Source organism: Poecile atricapillus, chromosome W (assembly GCF_030490865.1).
Source record: "Poecile atricapillus isolate bPoeAtr1 chromosome W, bPoeAtr1.hap1, whole genome shotgun sequence".
Lineage (NCBI taxonomy): Eukaryota > Metazoa > Chordata > Aves > Passeriformes > Paridae > Poecile > Poecile atricapillus.
Genome location: NC_081288.1, coordinates 35,824,017 through 35,840,621, shown reverse-complemented (window position 1 = coordinate 35,840,621; position 16,605 = coordinate 35,824,017). Strand labels below are relative to the sequence as shown.

At 34.4% G+C, this 16,605-nt stretch overlaps 1 protein-coding gene across 1 annotated transcript in view; it reads left to right on the top strand.

Moving 5' to 3' along the window:
* Nucleotides 1-16,605, top strand: part of LOC131591861 (leucine-rich repeat and IQ domain-containing protein 1-like) — a 102,902-nt gene that overhangs the window by 25,697 nt on the left and 60,600 nt on the right. Inside the window, exons 15-17 of the mRNA XM_058862961.1 lie at nucleotides 6,701-7,177; nucleotides 9,150-9,288; nucleotides 11,713-11,832. Coding sequence (XP_058718944.1) covers nucleotides 6,701-7,177; nucleotides 9,150-9,288; nucleotides 11,713-11,832 — 736 coding nt within the window. The remainder of the gene's footprint in view (nucleotides 1-6,700; nucleotides 7,178-9,149; nucleotides 9,289-11,712; nucleotides 11,833-16,605) is intronic.

Sequence of the window (16,605 nt, the reverse complement as noted above, 5' to 3'; positions counted from 1 at the left end):
ATATAAGCATATTAACATGATTTCCAACTTTAACTTAACTTTAACTCTAATTTGGCTCTAATTTGGTACGATGTGCTTTATTTGCATTTCTGCGTTTGTTTTCCATGTGTAAGTTATTCACATTCTAAATAATTGAAAAGATTTGACCTCTTTTCTCTTAAGGTAGTGAATTAGATGAATCTGTGTACAGGTCTTTAATTTTGTCATACTTGCTACCTCTATCACTGTTACCATGGTTAGTTGTCCAGTAGCTTCAGCTTAGACCATGCAAGTGGTTATTTATCACTTACACATGCTATGTTTTAATAGTTTTAAAATATCTAAGTATCTCAAACTTCTCATTTCTGCACATGGTAATACTGCATGGTTTTTCCTTGCATAGTTCCTTTTAATTTCCTAGCAGGTTCAGAAAATCCTTATAGTCCTTTGAATATCCAACTAACATTTTAATTTTTGGAAAACTAGTTTTTTTGATTCTACCAGGTACTGAACATTACCCCAGAGCAGGTGAAGCATGTAATGTTTTACCTTATTTTAGTTTGAAGTTTGCCTTGCATTTGTTGGTTCAGGAAAAGCATGCACATTTTTTTCAGAATCTGGCTATTTTGTGTTTCCATGTAAGCCTGTACATCCTTGGTATCTTGTTACTAGCTAACAGTTTATTACACTGTTGTATTATTGCAGTTTTTACTGAGGTGCAATAAAATCTTCATAGCTCAGAATCAGCTATCAGAATAACTTGAAAAGATGTTTGTATTAAGAATTAGATTGAAATTGGTTGGGAGAAATTATATAGTGCATTTTTCTATGACAGACGTAATGTATAAGTGGCTTCTAAAAGTCATATGTTTCTCCATAACACCATCAAGATATGTCTTCTCCACTTCTGTGATTTTTGGCTTCTGGTTTGCAGGTGGGAAGCTGATATTTCCTAATCTGTTTACCATCCTGAAATGGTGTTCTCACCTTCCTTTTCCATAAAGGAAAATAAAGCTCTCCTTTTCCATGATTGAGAAAATTCTCCATGTCTGATATTTAGGTATTTCATCATTATCCTTTTGCAGAAAAAAAGCCAGTTCGTAATTAGGATATGACTCATGAGCAAACTGTAGCAGAATCTAGAGACCTAACTTTCATATACATTCCTGCAGGATGGTAAAAAATGAGAGGAAAAGATGATATTCCTAAAATTTCGGGGTTTTTAATTCTGTATGAATGGACAGAAGAAAGATAAATAAGAAGTTTATTGTTGGGTCGTCAGGCTCAGACCATCCATTAATTATGAGGAGTATGTGGCTCACACTACTTTCTGGAAGCTGACTTGTACTTCTAATGTCTTTTATCAAAGATTGGGAGCGAGACAGAGCGCACGCTTACTGTGCTTGCAGACCACAAGTATTCAAAGGCAGTTGTTGAGGGGAGGGCTACCAATCAGACATAGGCAAGATGGGAGGACAGGTCACCAGGAACCTTGTAGATTCAACAAGGACAAGTGCAAAGTCCTTTATCTAGGAAGGAGGTAAAGACAGGAGGCCTTCTGCCCACTCCCAGGCTACTTGCTGAGTGAAAGAGAGGAGGCCTGGACTCTGTCCAAGCACTGTTCAGGAAAACATTAGTGTTTGATCGATATTGTTTCGGTTGCAAATCTATATCATGGCATTAAATGGAAAACTGTAGTGAGAATTAATTCATTCCAGCCAGAGGTAGTACAACTGGACATAAGGAGAAACCTTCTCAGTGTGGGACAGTGATGAATTGCAATAGGCTGCCCGGAGTAGTTGTGCAGTCTTGTTTGTGGAGATTTGCAAGACCTGACTGGATGACAACCTGAGCAGATTGGTCTGATTTGAGAGCTAACCTAGCTTTGAAGCAGAAGGTTGGACCAGAGACCTCCTGAGGTTCCTTCAATTGAGAATTTTATTATGATTCTATCTAAATTTTGAAAGATAAATGTTTGAAAGAGCCTGCAGATCTTTGAGAACAGTAGTGGAAAGAGGTGATTGTGTAAACATCTCCTCTTTGCTGAATGTCTGGTTTGGGTGGAGGGAAGGTGGGGAATGCAGAGGAGGGAAGGTTGTGGAGTTTTTAAGCTTTTGAGAATTCATTCATGATTTTTTAAATCAGTAACCATGGCATGTATCAAATTTGGTCTTAAAATTAATTTCTTGTGTGTTAAAGCCATCTATCTTTTATTTTGACTGAAGTAAAATTTATGGATGACTTGAAAACCATTGCAAACTGCAGTTCATAAAAGGAACTCTAAACAACTTGTTTGTATATAAGCATTAACAGCATAGCTATTATATGTACATATTGCAATGCTTTGACTGAATTAATGTGACATTGCTAAACAACAGGCCAACAATAGAGCAAGCTTCTATCTGTTTCACATGTTGCTAAGTTATGAGCCCCTGTAGGTGCGACCTCAAGTATGTAAGCTGCCAAAAGTAATCACTGCTTGCTTCCCTAATCTGTTTCATACACCACTGCTCCCCAGTTAAATTCTCTGTGCTGTTTCTTCATGAAACTTCTCTGTTGTTGCCATGCTTAAGAATAAAAATTACTTTGCAATTGAATTTATCGATTATACAAAATGTTTTCTGTCACATAACCTCTAGATGACTTGTAATAAGTAATCATGTAAAAAAATTATATGATACCTGTGCTGCAGCAGTTTGTTTTCAGCCATCAAATGTGCAGTTTTCTGGCTAGTTGAACTTGAACTTTACAAATACTGTATGTATATTACAGTGAAAATGATAGGAATTTCATAAATGGTGTTGCAAGGAGAGACTATGCCAACAGTGACCTATTTCATGTCTGTAAGGGACTTTACCAAAGTGCAGTTGAACATCAATAATGATGCTTATTGAAGTTTCTCTAAAGACATTAGATTTTACCCCACACTACTGCAAACAGAAGCTCACATAAACGGAGGTTTACTATTTGAATATTCCATGTATTATAATTATGAAAGTCAGAGAAGGGAAAAATATGATACTAAGCAAGGTTTTAACTAGCAAACACTAGCATATGAGGGGGTAGAATATTATGATTTTACTGCAAGGACCAGGAGGAACTGCTATCCATGGTCAGGACCAGGAGAAAACTGCCATTCATGACCAGAACGGGCTTTTTTTTTCCAAGCCTGTCCCTTTTGCTTCTTAGGCATTTGCTCTGCTGACTTTTCCAGATTTACTGTCTCATTCTTACAAAATTATGCTCTTTGAATAACCAGGCAGCCATTGCAGGTGAGATTGCAGTAGAAAATTCTATACAAAATGTGTTAGCTCTATAAGCAAGCCTCTGCCACCTCTTTAAATTTCTTAAGTTGCAACATTTTCATTGATTTGAACTCCACTGGAAGACCTTTAAGCATGAATAATCTGTCCTTTTCTATATCTGTTAAGTCAACCTGTGCATGGATCCTTAGGCTTCCTAGGTGCTGCTGGTGGGGTTTATTCCTCCTCCTACTCCTCCATTGCATGGGAATTGAGCAGGTTTTGGTCTAAATTAACCATGACAGTGATGGATACTCTTTGTGAATTGATGTGAGGACTGAAGTTGTAACAGTCCTTAATAAATGCCTGACTTAAATTTCCATATAGATTAAAATCTGATTCTAATGCTTTTATCTTTCCTCAAAGTCCCTGGAAAATGCTGGCAAATAGAGAGGCATGTGGTAACAACAACAAAAAAACCCAACAACAACAAAACAAAAAACCAAACCAAAACAACCTACAAGCAGCTTTTTGCTCTTAGTATTTTTTTTTGTAAAAATAGTATCTTGGTCTTTAGTATCAGGGATGCTAGTTTAGCATATTTGTGCAGTACTGCAAGACTCATCCCTTGTTCTTCTGGCTTCTTACCCCTTTCTCCCACGGCAAAAGCAGTGGTTATGCATTGTGGTTATGCTAAAATTTGCATATGGCATAAATCGCTTTCACTTGTTATGATCAAAATAAAGCTGTGGGTAGCCTGGCAGCAACTGAGCATGAAGGAATGTGCTGGTCAAAGCTGAAAGCCATAAAAAATTTGCTGTTGCAAGGCCACCATATTTATATTTCATTGCATACTAAGCAGCCAGACACTATGTATCCTGGTGTTTTCATAGGATAATTCCATTTCTTGTTTTGTCTCAATGCCAGTTTATGCTTAAAATCTTGGTCAGATCTTAACCAAGAAGCAATTCCAGGTTAAGTGTGACAAATAACACTGCAAAAGTTGAAATTGTCTGAAAGGCAGTGAATTTCCATTAATTAAAAAGTAAATATTGTGGTATCAAATGTCTTTATATTGTCATAATTTTTACTGTGTCTTCTCTCTTTCCTTGTATGTTTTTGTTTTGTTTTTTTTATTATTAAAGAAGTAAACCAGTCCTACCTATTTTCCATTACAGCAATTTCCTTTCTGTGGTTTGAATAAGCAATCTTCAGAGGCACATCTCTGGTATCAAGAGTGCAGTGCTGCTTAGACACTGAGAAAGTTGCAGTGTGTTGATAGGATGCCTGAAATCCCTGTTCACTGAAGGGAAGCACCAAGCTGACTGCCACGTTAGTACTAGGTCCCATCATGACCTTTGGTGTCTGTGCACTGGAGAGCCTCAGACATACCCTGCCACTTCATAGTCTCTGATATCACTTCAGCTTCCCTTGTTGTTTCTTTACATTTAGGCTACTGTGACTGCCTAAATCAAAAAGTTGTTGGTACAGAGGGCAGCCTAAAAATCCTGCAAAATCAAAGTATAATGGTGGATTGCTGGGGAAGGTATGGGAGAGAGTGCATGTCCACAATGACGAGATGATATTTTGCAGCTACTGCTTGGAAAAACTGCCCAAAAAGCAGCCTCTATAAAAAAAATGAACACACATTCCCCGATGACCACAAAATTATTCCCTGCCTGAATTTTCGCTTCCTCAGTCTCCCCTTCCATTCCTGCTTGACTTATTCATAGCCACTGGAAGGGTGAAATAGCTGCTTGAGATACCCCTGCACCTGTCAAAGGAGAGGATTCACTGTTATGGTGGTTAGTTTTTCTTTCTTTCTGGTTTTTTTTGGTTTTTTTTACCATGAGCAAGGATACTTAGGATATGGTTTTCACAGGTAATTGTTTTTTTGTTCAATATATAAAACATTCTGGGGTTTTCTGCAATATTTTTATTTTTATAAACAAATAAACCAACAAAATAAAGCAAAGGAAAAAAACCAGGTCGGAGTGGATTTGATTTTTTTCCATTTTTCCCTTTTTTTTTTTTTTTTGTCTTCTCACCATATTATTTTATGTAGAAATTCAGTAGTGATCTTGTACCAGATTTATATTTTTTAAATACTTTAACATAATTCTATATATTTAGCTAAAGAATTTAACTAATGCTGTAATTATTTTATGTTAAAGAATTTGTTATTCTTACTATGTAGTGTGTTTGATCCTTAAGCAAATATATAGATTGGTTTAAATATTTTTAGATCTTGTCATCTGTATGGAATTAGCAGGAGTAGGAATAATGTTTTGTAGTGGACAATCAAATGTACAGCTATTGCACAGTGAGTTAAATTGTGTGGATCAATTTACCCATTCAGATTTTGTCCAATAGCACTGAACTTGCATTAGCAGAGGAAGAGTTGGAATCCTTTTTGCTCTTCTAGGGTCTGATTGATTATGTTCTTAAAAATCTAAAATGTTCTTAGTTGAACTTCACTGAGGATATAATTATAATGGTAAAGAGTCCCCAATAAAACCTTTTAAAGATTTTACCTTTCCAGAATGATGAACAGGAAGGAAATTTCTGTTATTCTAACTATAATTTTAGGTCCTAATTTTTCCAGACTAACAAGAACATTTATCTTATTTCTACTTTTTCTCTTGGATTGCTGACCTAGAATTGACTTTTTACTCCTTTGGAATTAGCACCAGATTACAGATCTCTGCATTTATCTGTACTGTTAAAGAAAAATGTTTTCATGATTCCAGAAGTACCTGCTACCTAATAAAATGAACAAACACCATTCAAAGTACAGACATCTGTCTGAATCTGTAACAATTAGTTCATATTTGCTCTTACTTAACCTCATTATTTAGACAGTGTAACACAAAGAACTAATGAGAGCCAGACTTCATAGATTACGATTGCTTCAGTCTAGCACTTTCCCTTATATTGATAAAAAGATCTGTACTTGAAAGTTTGTTATCCTGAATTTTCTTTAGATATTGTAGTTTATTGGTTTGAATCTAAGTTTGGGTTTTGTTGCTGTGTTATCTAAATTTTAAAATTACTGTTATTTTTATATGAGCTTTCATAGTTGCCAGATAAGATTGATTAAGGCAAAATTGCCTCAAACCCTCTGAAAATTTGGGCTTCACATGCCGCTAACCACACAGAAAGTTAATAGTTACAGCATACAACAGTATGCTGTAATGGCTATTTTAAAAGGACTGAAAACTTTCTCTTTTAGAAAAAATCAGAGTAAAATAAAAAATATGTGTGATTATATTTTAAATATGCCCAAAAAAGACAAAAGCTACTAAAATTTGTAATTACTGAAACTGGATTTCCAATCAAAGTAATTACTATTTGTTGTAAGAATATGGAAACATGTTAAAATACTTGAAACTACAAGCTATTTTAGGAAATAATAGAGGGATTTTTTTTTTCTTTTTAAGGCATTTAAAGCTTTTTTTTTTTTTTTTTTTTTTTTTCAGAATTGCTTCTTCTATTGATTCTGCACTGGGACAATGCTGGTATTTTAATCAGTTGATGAAACTTAGTATTAAACATCGATATGTACACGAGTATGGTGAACTGAACATTACTGACAGAGATGGACCAGAAGCACTTCAAAATCATTTAAAACAAACATCCACTGGCTGCCTACAGGAAAATAACCTCTTTATCATGGGTGTGACAGAAAATAAACAGGTCTTGTTGGATCCTTCTGAAAGATGGATTACTACTGGTGATATTCAGGCCACATTCATTAACTCCTCCGTACCTGTGCATCAGAAGGAAAATAGAGGAGATCAGAGAGTGAAGCAGAAGAGCACTGAATCTTGTATTAATTACAGTGGGGAGAGCAAAGGCAACAATAACATGTCAAGCCAACTCACATTGCAAAAGTCAGTGATAGTAGCAAGTGATATGGGAAGAAATCTCCAGCACTTTGGTGATGATACAGAAAGGTGAGATGGATGTTGTGTTGCTTTCAAATTGATTATATAGATAGATAATAGGAGTGAGGATTTTTTGTTTAAAACAGAGGCACAGAACTTGTAAGATAATATTTTTAAACTTATTAGACAAGAAAGAGTTACATTCAAGTGTTGCACACTATTTTTCTATATTAACAATTAAGAATCCATTGTGGTATTCTCCCAGTCGGTATATTAGGATATAGATATTTATGTACTTCAAATAAGGTTAAGACACCAATTTAATGACACATGCAGAGTTAGGAATACAAATGTCAAATGTTTTGCAGAAAGTTTGGAGGAGATTAACTAGAAACTAGTATAAGGGTTTTTTGCCACAATTATTCATTAGACATTCAAGATTCATCTGTGTAAGCTTTACAGTCAGTACCATTTAGAAAGCAAGAGGGAAAATTGCTTAAATTGACAATCCTAATCCCTTGATTTACGCCAGTCTTCTGCTGTTGTGATGACTGAAGAGCTAATGGCCTGCCCTGCTTTTGGTACTCCTCCAAAATGCCTTAGCCTGCTTCTTAAAACTAGAGGCAGGGGTGAGAGGCCAGTTCAACTTATGTGTCCCTAGATTTTCTCCTGCATGAAAAAGAGACTTCTTTGGAATGTGTTTGCTGCTGATTTGTATGGTTCTGGATGTACAGATGAGGGAAACAGAAGCTGATTTTTTTTGCAGTAAATCCTCAAGAATTGAGTTAAAATTTCATAAGAATTCAGTCTCAAAAACAGATGTATTGAGAACAGTATGAAAAGCAAGCATGGTGGGTGTGCTTCTTTGAGCTGTTTAGGTTTATGGTAAATAGGAAAGTAGGTACTTAAGACACTAATAATTTTTCATAAAATTTATGATTAAGGAAGACCATGCAATTAATCATCACCTCTCAGCAAGCTGAGAGTAAGAATACATTAGTCTATTGCATGAGATGAATACTTCAAATTTTTTTCTGAAATGGTTCCTTTAGTTTTTCATTAATGTTTTGAATTAATTCTGTAAATGTGATTTTGGGCAGTTCTCTTCAAAACAGAATGCAAACCATTTTTTGTATTTGTCATGACCTCTGAAGTGTGATTATTTTTTTATTTTTTGCTGACTAGTAGTCCTCTATTTAAATAGATGCACTACACAAGGAAAGGAATTATGTAGAGATTGGAAATCTAGATGTCTTTTCTTTAATACACTGTCCAATTGAAATGAGTATTTTGTGGAGAAAATTCCAAGATAATATATATAGTAAAGTCCTAATGCAGAGCTGACATTATACTTTTTCTCCATCAGTATGAATTATTTGAACATATATTTAGAAGTATGAGTCACTGAACAGATCTAAATATTCTGTACTTAGTGCTTCTTAAAAAATGAGACAGTTAGAAAATGTACTCTCATAACCAGTGGTCAGAAGTCTTAAAGTCTAAAGTCTTAAACTCAGGCAAAAGATGAAGTTGCACTTTCTGTATTTTTCCTGTCTGCTCCATTAAAAATACCTGTCTCGTGTTTTCAGTACTTATTCCTTTTTAGTGCTTGGTGTTTGTTTTTTGCTAGTTTTTTTTTTAATTTGTTTTTGTTTATTTATTTGTTTGTTGTTGTTTATTTGTATGTTTATTCAATGCTTATTCAGTACTTATTCAATTACTTTATTCAGTCAGTGTCACACCACTTCTGCTCCTAATCCTTCCTTTGAGGACTTTTCCTCTACTGAGATTATTTGCAGAATAGAGCCCAGTGGAGATTAGTCCTTAGATAACTGGATTCAGAAGTTAAATGATGTGAGTATCCTCCAGTGTTTCTGAACATATATGTCATACCTGGATTGTAATTTCTTGTTTAGTGGCACAACTTTACATTTTTCTCAAAGCACAGTCCTATACTTTATGGTTGAAGTTTGGCAGATATGGTGATCCAGTTGTTTTGGTGAGGATATGTGAGTCATAAATGTATTTATTTCTCCATGAGACTACATACAGCAGCATCCTTGATCCAGTCCTTTTGGCGGCAGTACCATGCTCAGAGGAAAAATGATTGCAGTAGAAGAGAAAATCATCAGTTTGTAGGAGCTTTGAGACCGAAGCATGAAGCTGCCACAGTAATCCAGGTTGGCTGATGGTATTTTCTTATTTTGTAAGTTTAATAATAAAAAAAATCTTTCTAGTTTTCTGTAATTGTCATCTGTAATCCATTTTTGCTTATTATCATTTTAAGTTTCATAATTAAACATTTTTATTTTATATAATCAGCATAAGTTTCGTGTTTCTAAAACAGATACTTCTTTACAAAAAAAAAGCGTTATAGAAACATAAAAATATTTTCCCTTTTTCACCAAGTATTTCTCAGAATTATTTTTACTTGATTTAATTCTACTATTATGTCTAAGAGATACTGTACCCATGCTCTTACTGGGGCCTGTCTGTGCTATGAAACTGATGGATGCTGTGTAACTAATCTGTTGTGTCAGATATCTATGTGACTAAATAATCTTCCTGTCTCTTCTATTCTACCTTTCCATTTCTTTCCTTCTCTTCCCACCTCCAAAACCTAGGATTGCTTTATCCATATTGTCCTTGGGAACAGACCATGGCCTAGGCTGTCCTATGGTAGGTACTGAGCTAATAACAGTTAAACAGAATGGATTACTACAGGCAGGAGTTGAAGTCCATACCTTGACTGTTTAGTTTGGTAACCAGTATTTGCCTGCCAAGTTGACAAGGTTCATGTGGGTATTTTCTACATTTTGAAGCAAGTCAGTGCTGTCAATTTCATATTTTTTTCATATTTTCAAGTTTACTTGGAAACATTCCATAAAGTCTTATATACAAATTTCAGAAATGACAAAGTGATTTAGAAGTAAAAATTTCTTTTTGGAGTATAATGTGGAGATAGCATATTAACAATTGATTTCCATAAACTTATTTAATCCATTTTTGGACTTATTTATTTGACCTCTACTGTATATTAAAGTGGTGCTTTTAACAAATCTATATAGTGATTAATATGTGCTTCCTCTCATTTGTTTCAAACATGGTAACTCCTGAAATAAGTATGAAAATAAAAGTAATTTATTATTTATCTTCTGTGCATATTACAGATACTTAGATCTCTCATACACCCATCCTTGCAACCACTTTTTGTAAATAAAATTTTAGTCTGGTCGCTTTTCACATTTCTCTGTAATTCTCTTTAGCTTTTTGTTCCTCTCTGAACCTTTGCCACAATCTGTTACCATCTTTTTTAAAGAAGCAACAAGATCTGAATTCCATAGGCAGATATAGAATGAATTTGTACAGTAAGAAAGTTTTTATTTTATTTCTTAAAAACTACTACAGGTATTTTTTCTTTTTGATCATGACTGAGCACACACCTGGTGCTTTCATAGATTTCTATTAGCAGCTGCCTCAAAATTTAGGCTTCTGCCTATATCATTAGGATTGCTTTTCTCCTTTAAATCTGTCAAAACTAATTGTCTTTCTTGAATGAAATATATTTGTCATTTGATCACTCATTAATATCAGGGTATTTTATCTTGATGCTTATGAAGGCCTGTAGAGAAACAACAATATTGACGTTATAAGAAAGCAACTGTAAAACATTTAATCATTTTGTAATAATCAGGAAATATGTGTGTAAAATAGTAATATTTTCAATAATTTATGTGATTAGAAAAACTTTGTAAAAATTAATAATCTAAATGTTAAGCCAGAATATGAGATTTACCCTTCCTGTTTTAGTGCTTTCATTGCAGAGCCATTAAAGGTGTACACCATCACTTCTTTTATGACAGTGAGAATATTTTGCATGGCATTTGAAACACTTGGGGCATCTTGAAGTCTAATGATGTCAAATACTGATTTGGGGGGAAGTTGCTGTGTTGTATGCAGTTTTCTTAATTTCATCTAACTCATTTTGATCTCTGAAGTGTTTTTTCTGGACATGATTCTATGCTTGGCATATCTTTCTGACACCCTTTCTAGTTTTCTAGGACTTTAATTCTTAATGTGCTTATTTTTCTTAGAGATGATTTTGCTTACTGGTAATATTTTTTTTTTTATATAAAGATCTTAGACAGTTAAGAAAGAGTTATTGACCTAGGTGAAATAATGAGATGTTTCCAAGAATTGCTACTTGTAAACCTTAAGACATTTAGTACATCTGTATTTTTATTCTCAGTAGTTTGAAAGTTGGCACTCAGGTTTTCCCTATGTAGCCTTTCCTTTCAGTTTAAAATAGTCCCTGAAGGAATTGTCAAATAATTAATTAGTTGACCCAGGTTTGTAGTTGAGGGAGTTGCAGGATTCCTTTCTGCTTACTTGTGGAGAGCCTCTTGAGTACTCTATGCTTTAGACATATGCTGGCATTTAATTTGTCTTGTAGTTTAAAATGTCACATAAAGTTCAAAAAACAGATCATTGAGCTATTAAACAAAGGCCCAAGATGTTTTATCTTCCTAATGGGATAACTTAGAGAATCTGGATTTGGGCTTGATCTATGGCTATATATAACATGCTTTACATTTTTTGTTTAGGCATTTTGGAAGGGTTTTCTTTTGCGAAAGAAACTGGCCAGTGCTCTTGCAGATGTTAAAAGTGATAAAGTGGAAGATGAATACGAAGAAATAAATGTGGATGCTTTCACGCTTTCTGAAGTAAGCACAGTAATTAGCATAAAGTCTTCACTATTCTTCTTAAGCAATCATGAAGGTGTTGGAAATAAAAAAGATAGAAAGCACTACCAAGGCTGGGATTAACATGTTGGATGTCCAGAAATAAAGAAGCATTTCTTATTTATAGCTGATTTAAATGTATTTTTCTTGGATTCCTGCTATTTGAGATGCTCTTGTACTTACTGTTCTATTAATGTCACACCCACTGTAGAATGCCATATATTTTTACAGCGAAAGGGCAATCAAATGAGAGTAAGGAAACAGTTTCTTTTAGTCCAAATATTTATCTTTTCAGTATTTTAATAACAAATTATAATTTCAGTAATATTTTAATGTGTATTTTGTTCATTTTCTTGGTAGAATGAGACCAATTTAGAAAATACTGCAACACTGAATGTCAGCTATATTCCAGTAAAATAACATATCCCCAAAGCAAAAAGTGAAGCAGGTTTATTCTCTTATGTGTAGCGTGCTAAAAAGATCAGAAGTTTAAATACAGTAGTAAATTATGAAGAGGAGTACGTTTAAATCAGAAAGAAATAAAACCCACACTTAGCAACTCTGTTATGCCTAATAATGAGAAATTACTACTTATTTTTACAAGTTATATAGTGCTAGAAATACTCTTTCAGTTTCAAAAGGATTGAAATTGGATGAGAAGCTTCCATTCTAAGAAATAAAAGTGGCTCCAGAGGAATATGAGGAATAACATGACATTCAAAACTGAATTTAGCTATATGTAGGTAAAAAATAAAAAATGTCTATGGGGTCAATATTGTCATTCAGTAAACAAGAAAAAGAATCTTTAAAGAATTTTTTTTCTTTATAGCCTCAAAAGATAATCTATATGGAAAGTCCTAGACCTAGTATGCATATTAAATAGTAGTAGTTGATGAGTCACCTATGTACTTGTCTGGAGGACTCTTTCTCTAATTGTTCACATTCATTGGCTGCTTTCCTTTTTTTTTTTTTATTAATCCTTTCAGGTAAAGCAAAAAAAACCTAACAGCACTGTAGCCTTCTGAGACCTAAGAGGATATAACTAAGATTGTTTTCATGAACCCTTGTCTCTGAATGTGCTTACTCAGCTGCTATGTCTTTGCAAGAGCCATTTATCAATATTCCACTGTAATGTTGCAAAGGAGATTGATGCAATAGCCCTGCTACTGGCAGGACTTAGTCCCATTTATAAGTAGGTGTTTGTGTGGATCATGGAGTTATGAAACTAAGTATGCTGTTGGTTGTTGTGGTGCGGTTTACAGTTGATCAGTTCATCGGATACCAGGCTTTTTTTTAATAATAGCTGGGCTTTCTGTGAAAATATTACCAATGAGTTGATGACTTAGGGTAATTTTATTTTTTTCTTCTCCTTTTTAGCAACTATTTTAAGGTACATTTTCAGAATTGCTGCTTTATTTAAGAGCATGCAAAAGGTTTGAGGCAGAAGTTCCAAGAATCATTTGGTAGACAGGAAATGTGTGTGTGTAAACATAGAGATCTGGATTAAATTTTAGGATTTTTTTTCATTTTAATTTGAAATACATATACAAAACAGTTTCATTAGTTGATGTTCTCTGATCCCTGGCTTCTTTCTAAAATAATAAAAAGCAGAACAGAGAAGGTTTTATTTCTTCACACGGGAAGGAAGTATCTGTTCGTATATTAAAGAAGGAAAATACCCTGTCTTGAACTAGTCAGCCAGTAGGCCGGAGTTTTACACACAATAATTCAGTTGAACCATTCTTGTTTCTCTCTGTCTGGCCCAAATAACCCTGTCATGTTTGGTTTTGGGGTTTTTTAATTGCTTAACTGAAAACTACCCAGACAATTTTGTTCCATCTTTCTGTCAACAAGACAATCATATTTGGGCAGGTGTTCATGAGGCCAGGGAGAAAAGGAAGGGATGGAGAAGGTGGGAGAAAGAAGCCCAGCTGATTTCAGAGAGATTTGTAGTGTATCACCTTCTGGTGTTGCCATACAATTTTTTTTTTTTTTTTTTTTTTTTTAATTTCTCTTTCACAAATTATTAATGAGTTTATCAGGAATGAAATAAAACATGGATTTGGGGAAAAATTCTCAGGAAGTGTTTAGGTTCAGATGATGACAGGTGAACCACAAGCTGACATTTTTAATTTGCACATCAGGCTCAAAGGCTGAACTGTGAACTGATGTCAAATAAGTTACTCAAGCCCATAGCCTCTTGTGATGAAAAATATAACATCTGTTTTCTACAGAGCAGTGTATATGATAAATTTACAGTGTATATGTCTGTGAAGGATATTTTTTTTCAGTAAATGAATATTTCAATGTTTAATGTCAATGACTGTAATTAGAATGATAACCTGCAATATTTGTCTTTTTTTTTTTTCAAGTATATATATTGTCCATGCTGTTGATTTTGAGAAATGTGTGCCATAGCTATACTAGGCATACACTCTGCTCTGTCTAGTCCAGACTAACTACTCAGTACTAGGCTGTTTCCATATGTCTGTAGCTGTTTCTTTCTCTGCAGTTGGTAATACCAAATCATGTGGACTTCCTACTCTTGGAGAAACAAGCATCAGAAACTTGGAACAGTCTATACTTATTATTCCTTCTTTTCTGGTCTCAGTGTTTTATAGCAAAGTGCTGAAGCAGAGCCAAATAATGACACATGGTATCAGTGGCTATCTGTTGTGTCTCAAACAAGTGTGTACGGAGGAGTACATATTGCTTGGCTAAGAGATCCCATATGCTAGGGTTTCAAGGAAGAGGAAAATACTTGAATACAATTTTGTACTGCAGATTTCAGTATTTTGTTGTATAGGGTGAGTGAAATGAGAGAGAAGGGAAGAAAAACCTTTCCTTATTGGAAACTGATACAAATGTCTTAAATCTTGTCTAAAAGCTTTTTGAATAGTTCACTATTTTGTGTTGTGGTGGTTTTGTTTTTTCTTATACTGTTACGTAGGTTTGAGTCATTATGATTTTACTTGGTGTTATCTAACATTCTACAAAATCACTACCGTGCAAGCACCTATCTAAACCATTTGTAAATATCACTGTGCAATAAGTCATTAGGCATCAGTCTTAACAAACAAATGTTTTATATCTTCATTACAAACTCTGTGGACCCAGTGTTCCATGGAAGGTGAGGTTTGAAACAGCATGGGGGGAAACCCTAGTCTTTGACAAAGATCTTAACTTCATTTATTCCCATTGAACAGTAGTATATTTTTAGTACAAGTTAAACACTTTATCACATGAAAAAAGGATTGCATGCGATTGGGCTAGAGGAATGGGCTTTATCTAACAATAGCATGAATAGTAGTCATTTCACCTGAACCACTGCTGATACCTTCTTGTATCCATACCAGCTCCCATACATTGCCAAAGGCATTCAGAGGCGACTGGTGGCAGTAGTGTTTTGTGTGTGATTGTGTGATGTCAAACAGGCTGTCCCAGACAACATGAAAGATCTGGTCAGCAGATGTTTCACAAAGTATGAGCCTGGTATTTAGTGATATCTTCACATCTTTCATGTGGACTTCGGAGAATTCCAGCCTACATGCTCCAGAAGGCTGATCTTAAGGCAACCATTCATCAGCAGTCCATCCATGTAGCAAATGATCTACAAGGCAGAGCTCACTTTACCTCTGGTGGATGAAATCTGACAGCACATTTGTTTGACATACCTCTTACTTCTGTACCATCTAAATATCAGTACTGTTGTTTTCTTGATGCAAATATGATGTGAGCCAAATGCAAAATGTCTAAACTGGCCAAGGTCATAGAAAGCTGAATAAGTTAAATATGATGAGTTTTTAGACAATTGTTTACCCTGAGCAATGACCACTGAATAAATTACTGTTTTCCTTCTGAATAAGTATATGGACCCATCTTATTCTCATCAAGAGAAATATCAATATTGATGATTACATGACACACAAAGTAAGTACTCTATTTTAAAACTGCATTTAACTGCATTTTAAATTTAATTTAAATCACTTTAGTCATTCTTTTTCATAAAGAAAATCACTTTATAAGTTGCAATCAAGTTAAAAAGAAATCCATCACTGCTTTGTTCATCAAAGAAGATGAACTGTTGCCCTGAGACAGAGTTTATGTAGATTTTTTAAATTCCAGGGTTTTTGACAGCTTTTGAAATTATTGTTCAGGAATTTCCTTCTCTCTCTTTTTTTTTTTTTTTTTTTTTTTTTTTTTGAATATCCACACTCAGACATATAGCCATTTCTAATTTTTTTGCTAACCTTCCAAAGAGGGTAGGTAGCAGTTTTATTTTTCTTTCTTCTCATTTTTTCTTTTCTGAGGGCTGGAAACAATAAGAACTAGCTCATGTGTGCTAACTGTTAATAAGTAAATGGTAATTAGAAAAATAATTTCCTCATGTCTCCCATCTTTAATTTCCTTATCATATGTCCAAACTAGACCCATATGATGTGTTTTGTTTTCTTTTCTGATAATCCTTCATAATGTGGTTTGTCTCAGACTGGGAGCTTACGATTGTGAGTTTGTGACAGTGATTGCTGTTTTCTGGCTAGTGCCAGGAAATAAATGTTGCCCATGGATTAGAAGGTCCCCATAACATTTCTTGTATCTTGACATTCTTATATATGTGTCTAATTCCTTTAATTGCTTATAAATGTCAGATTAGCATCCAGCTTTTCTGCATTATTTTCTGCGAAGAATATGATCCTTTTTTCATCAAATTTCAGGTAAAGTTACAGTGTTGTAGAAAAGCAAAAAAGTGCCTGT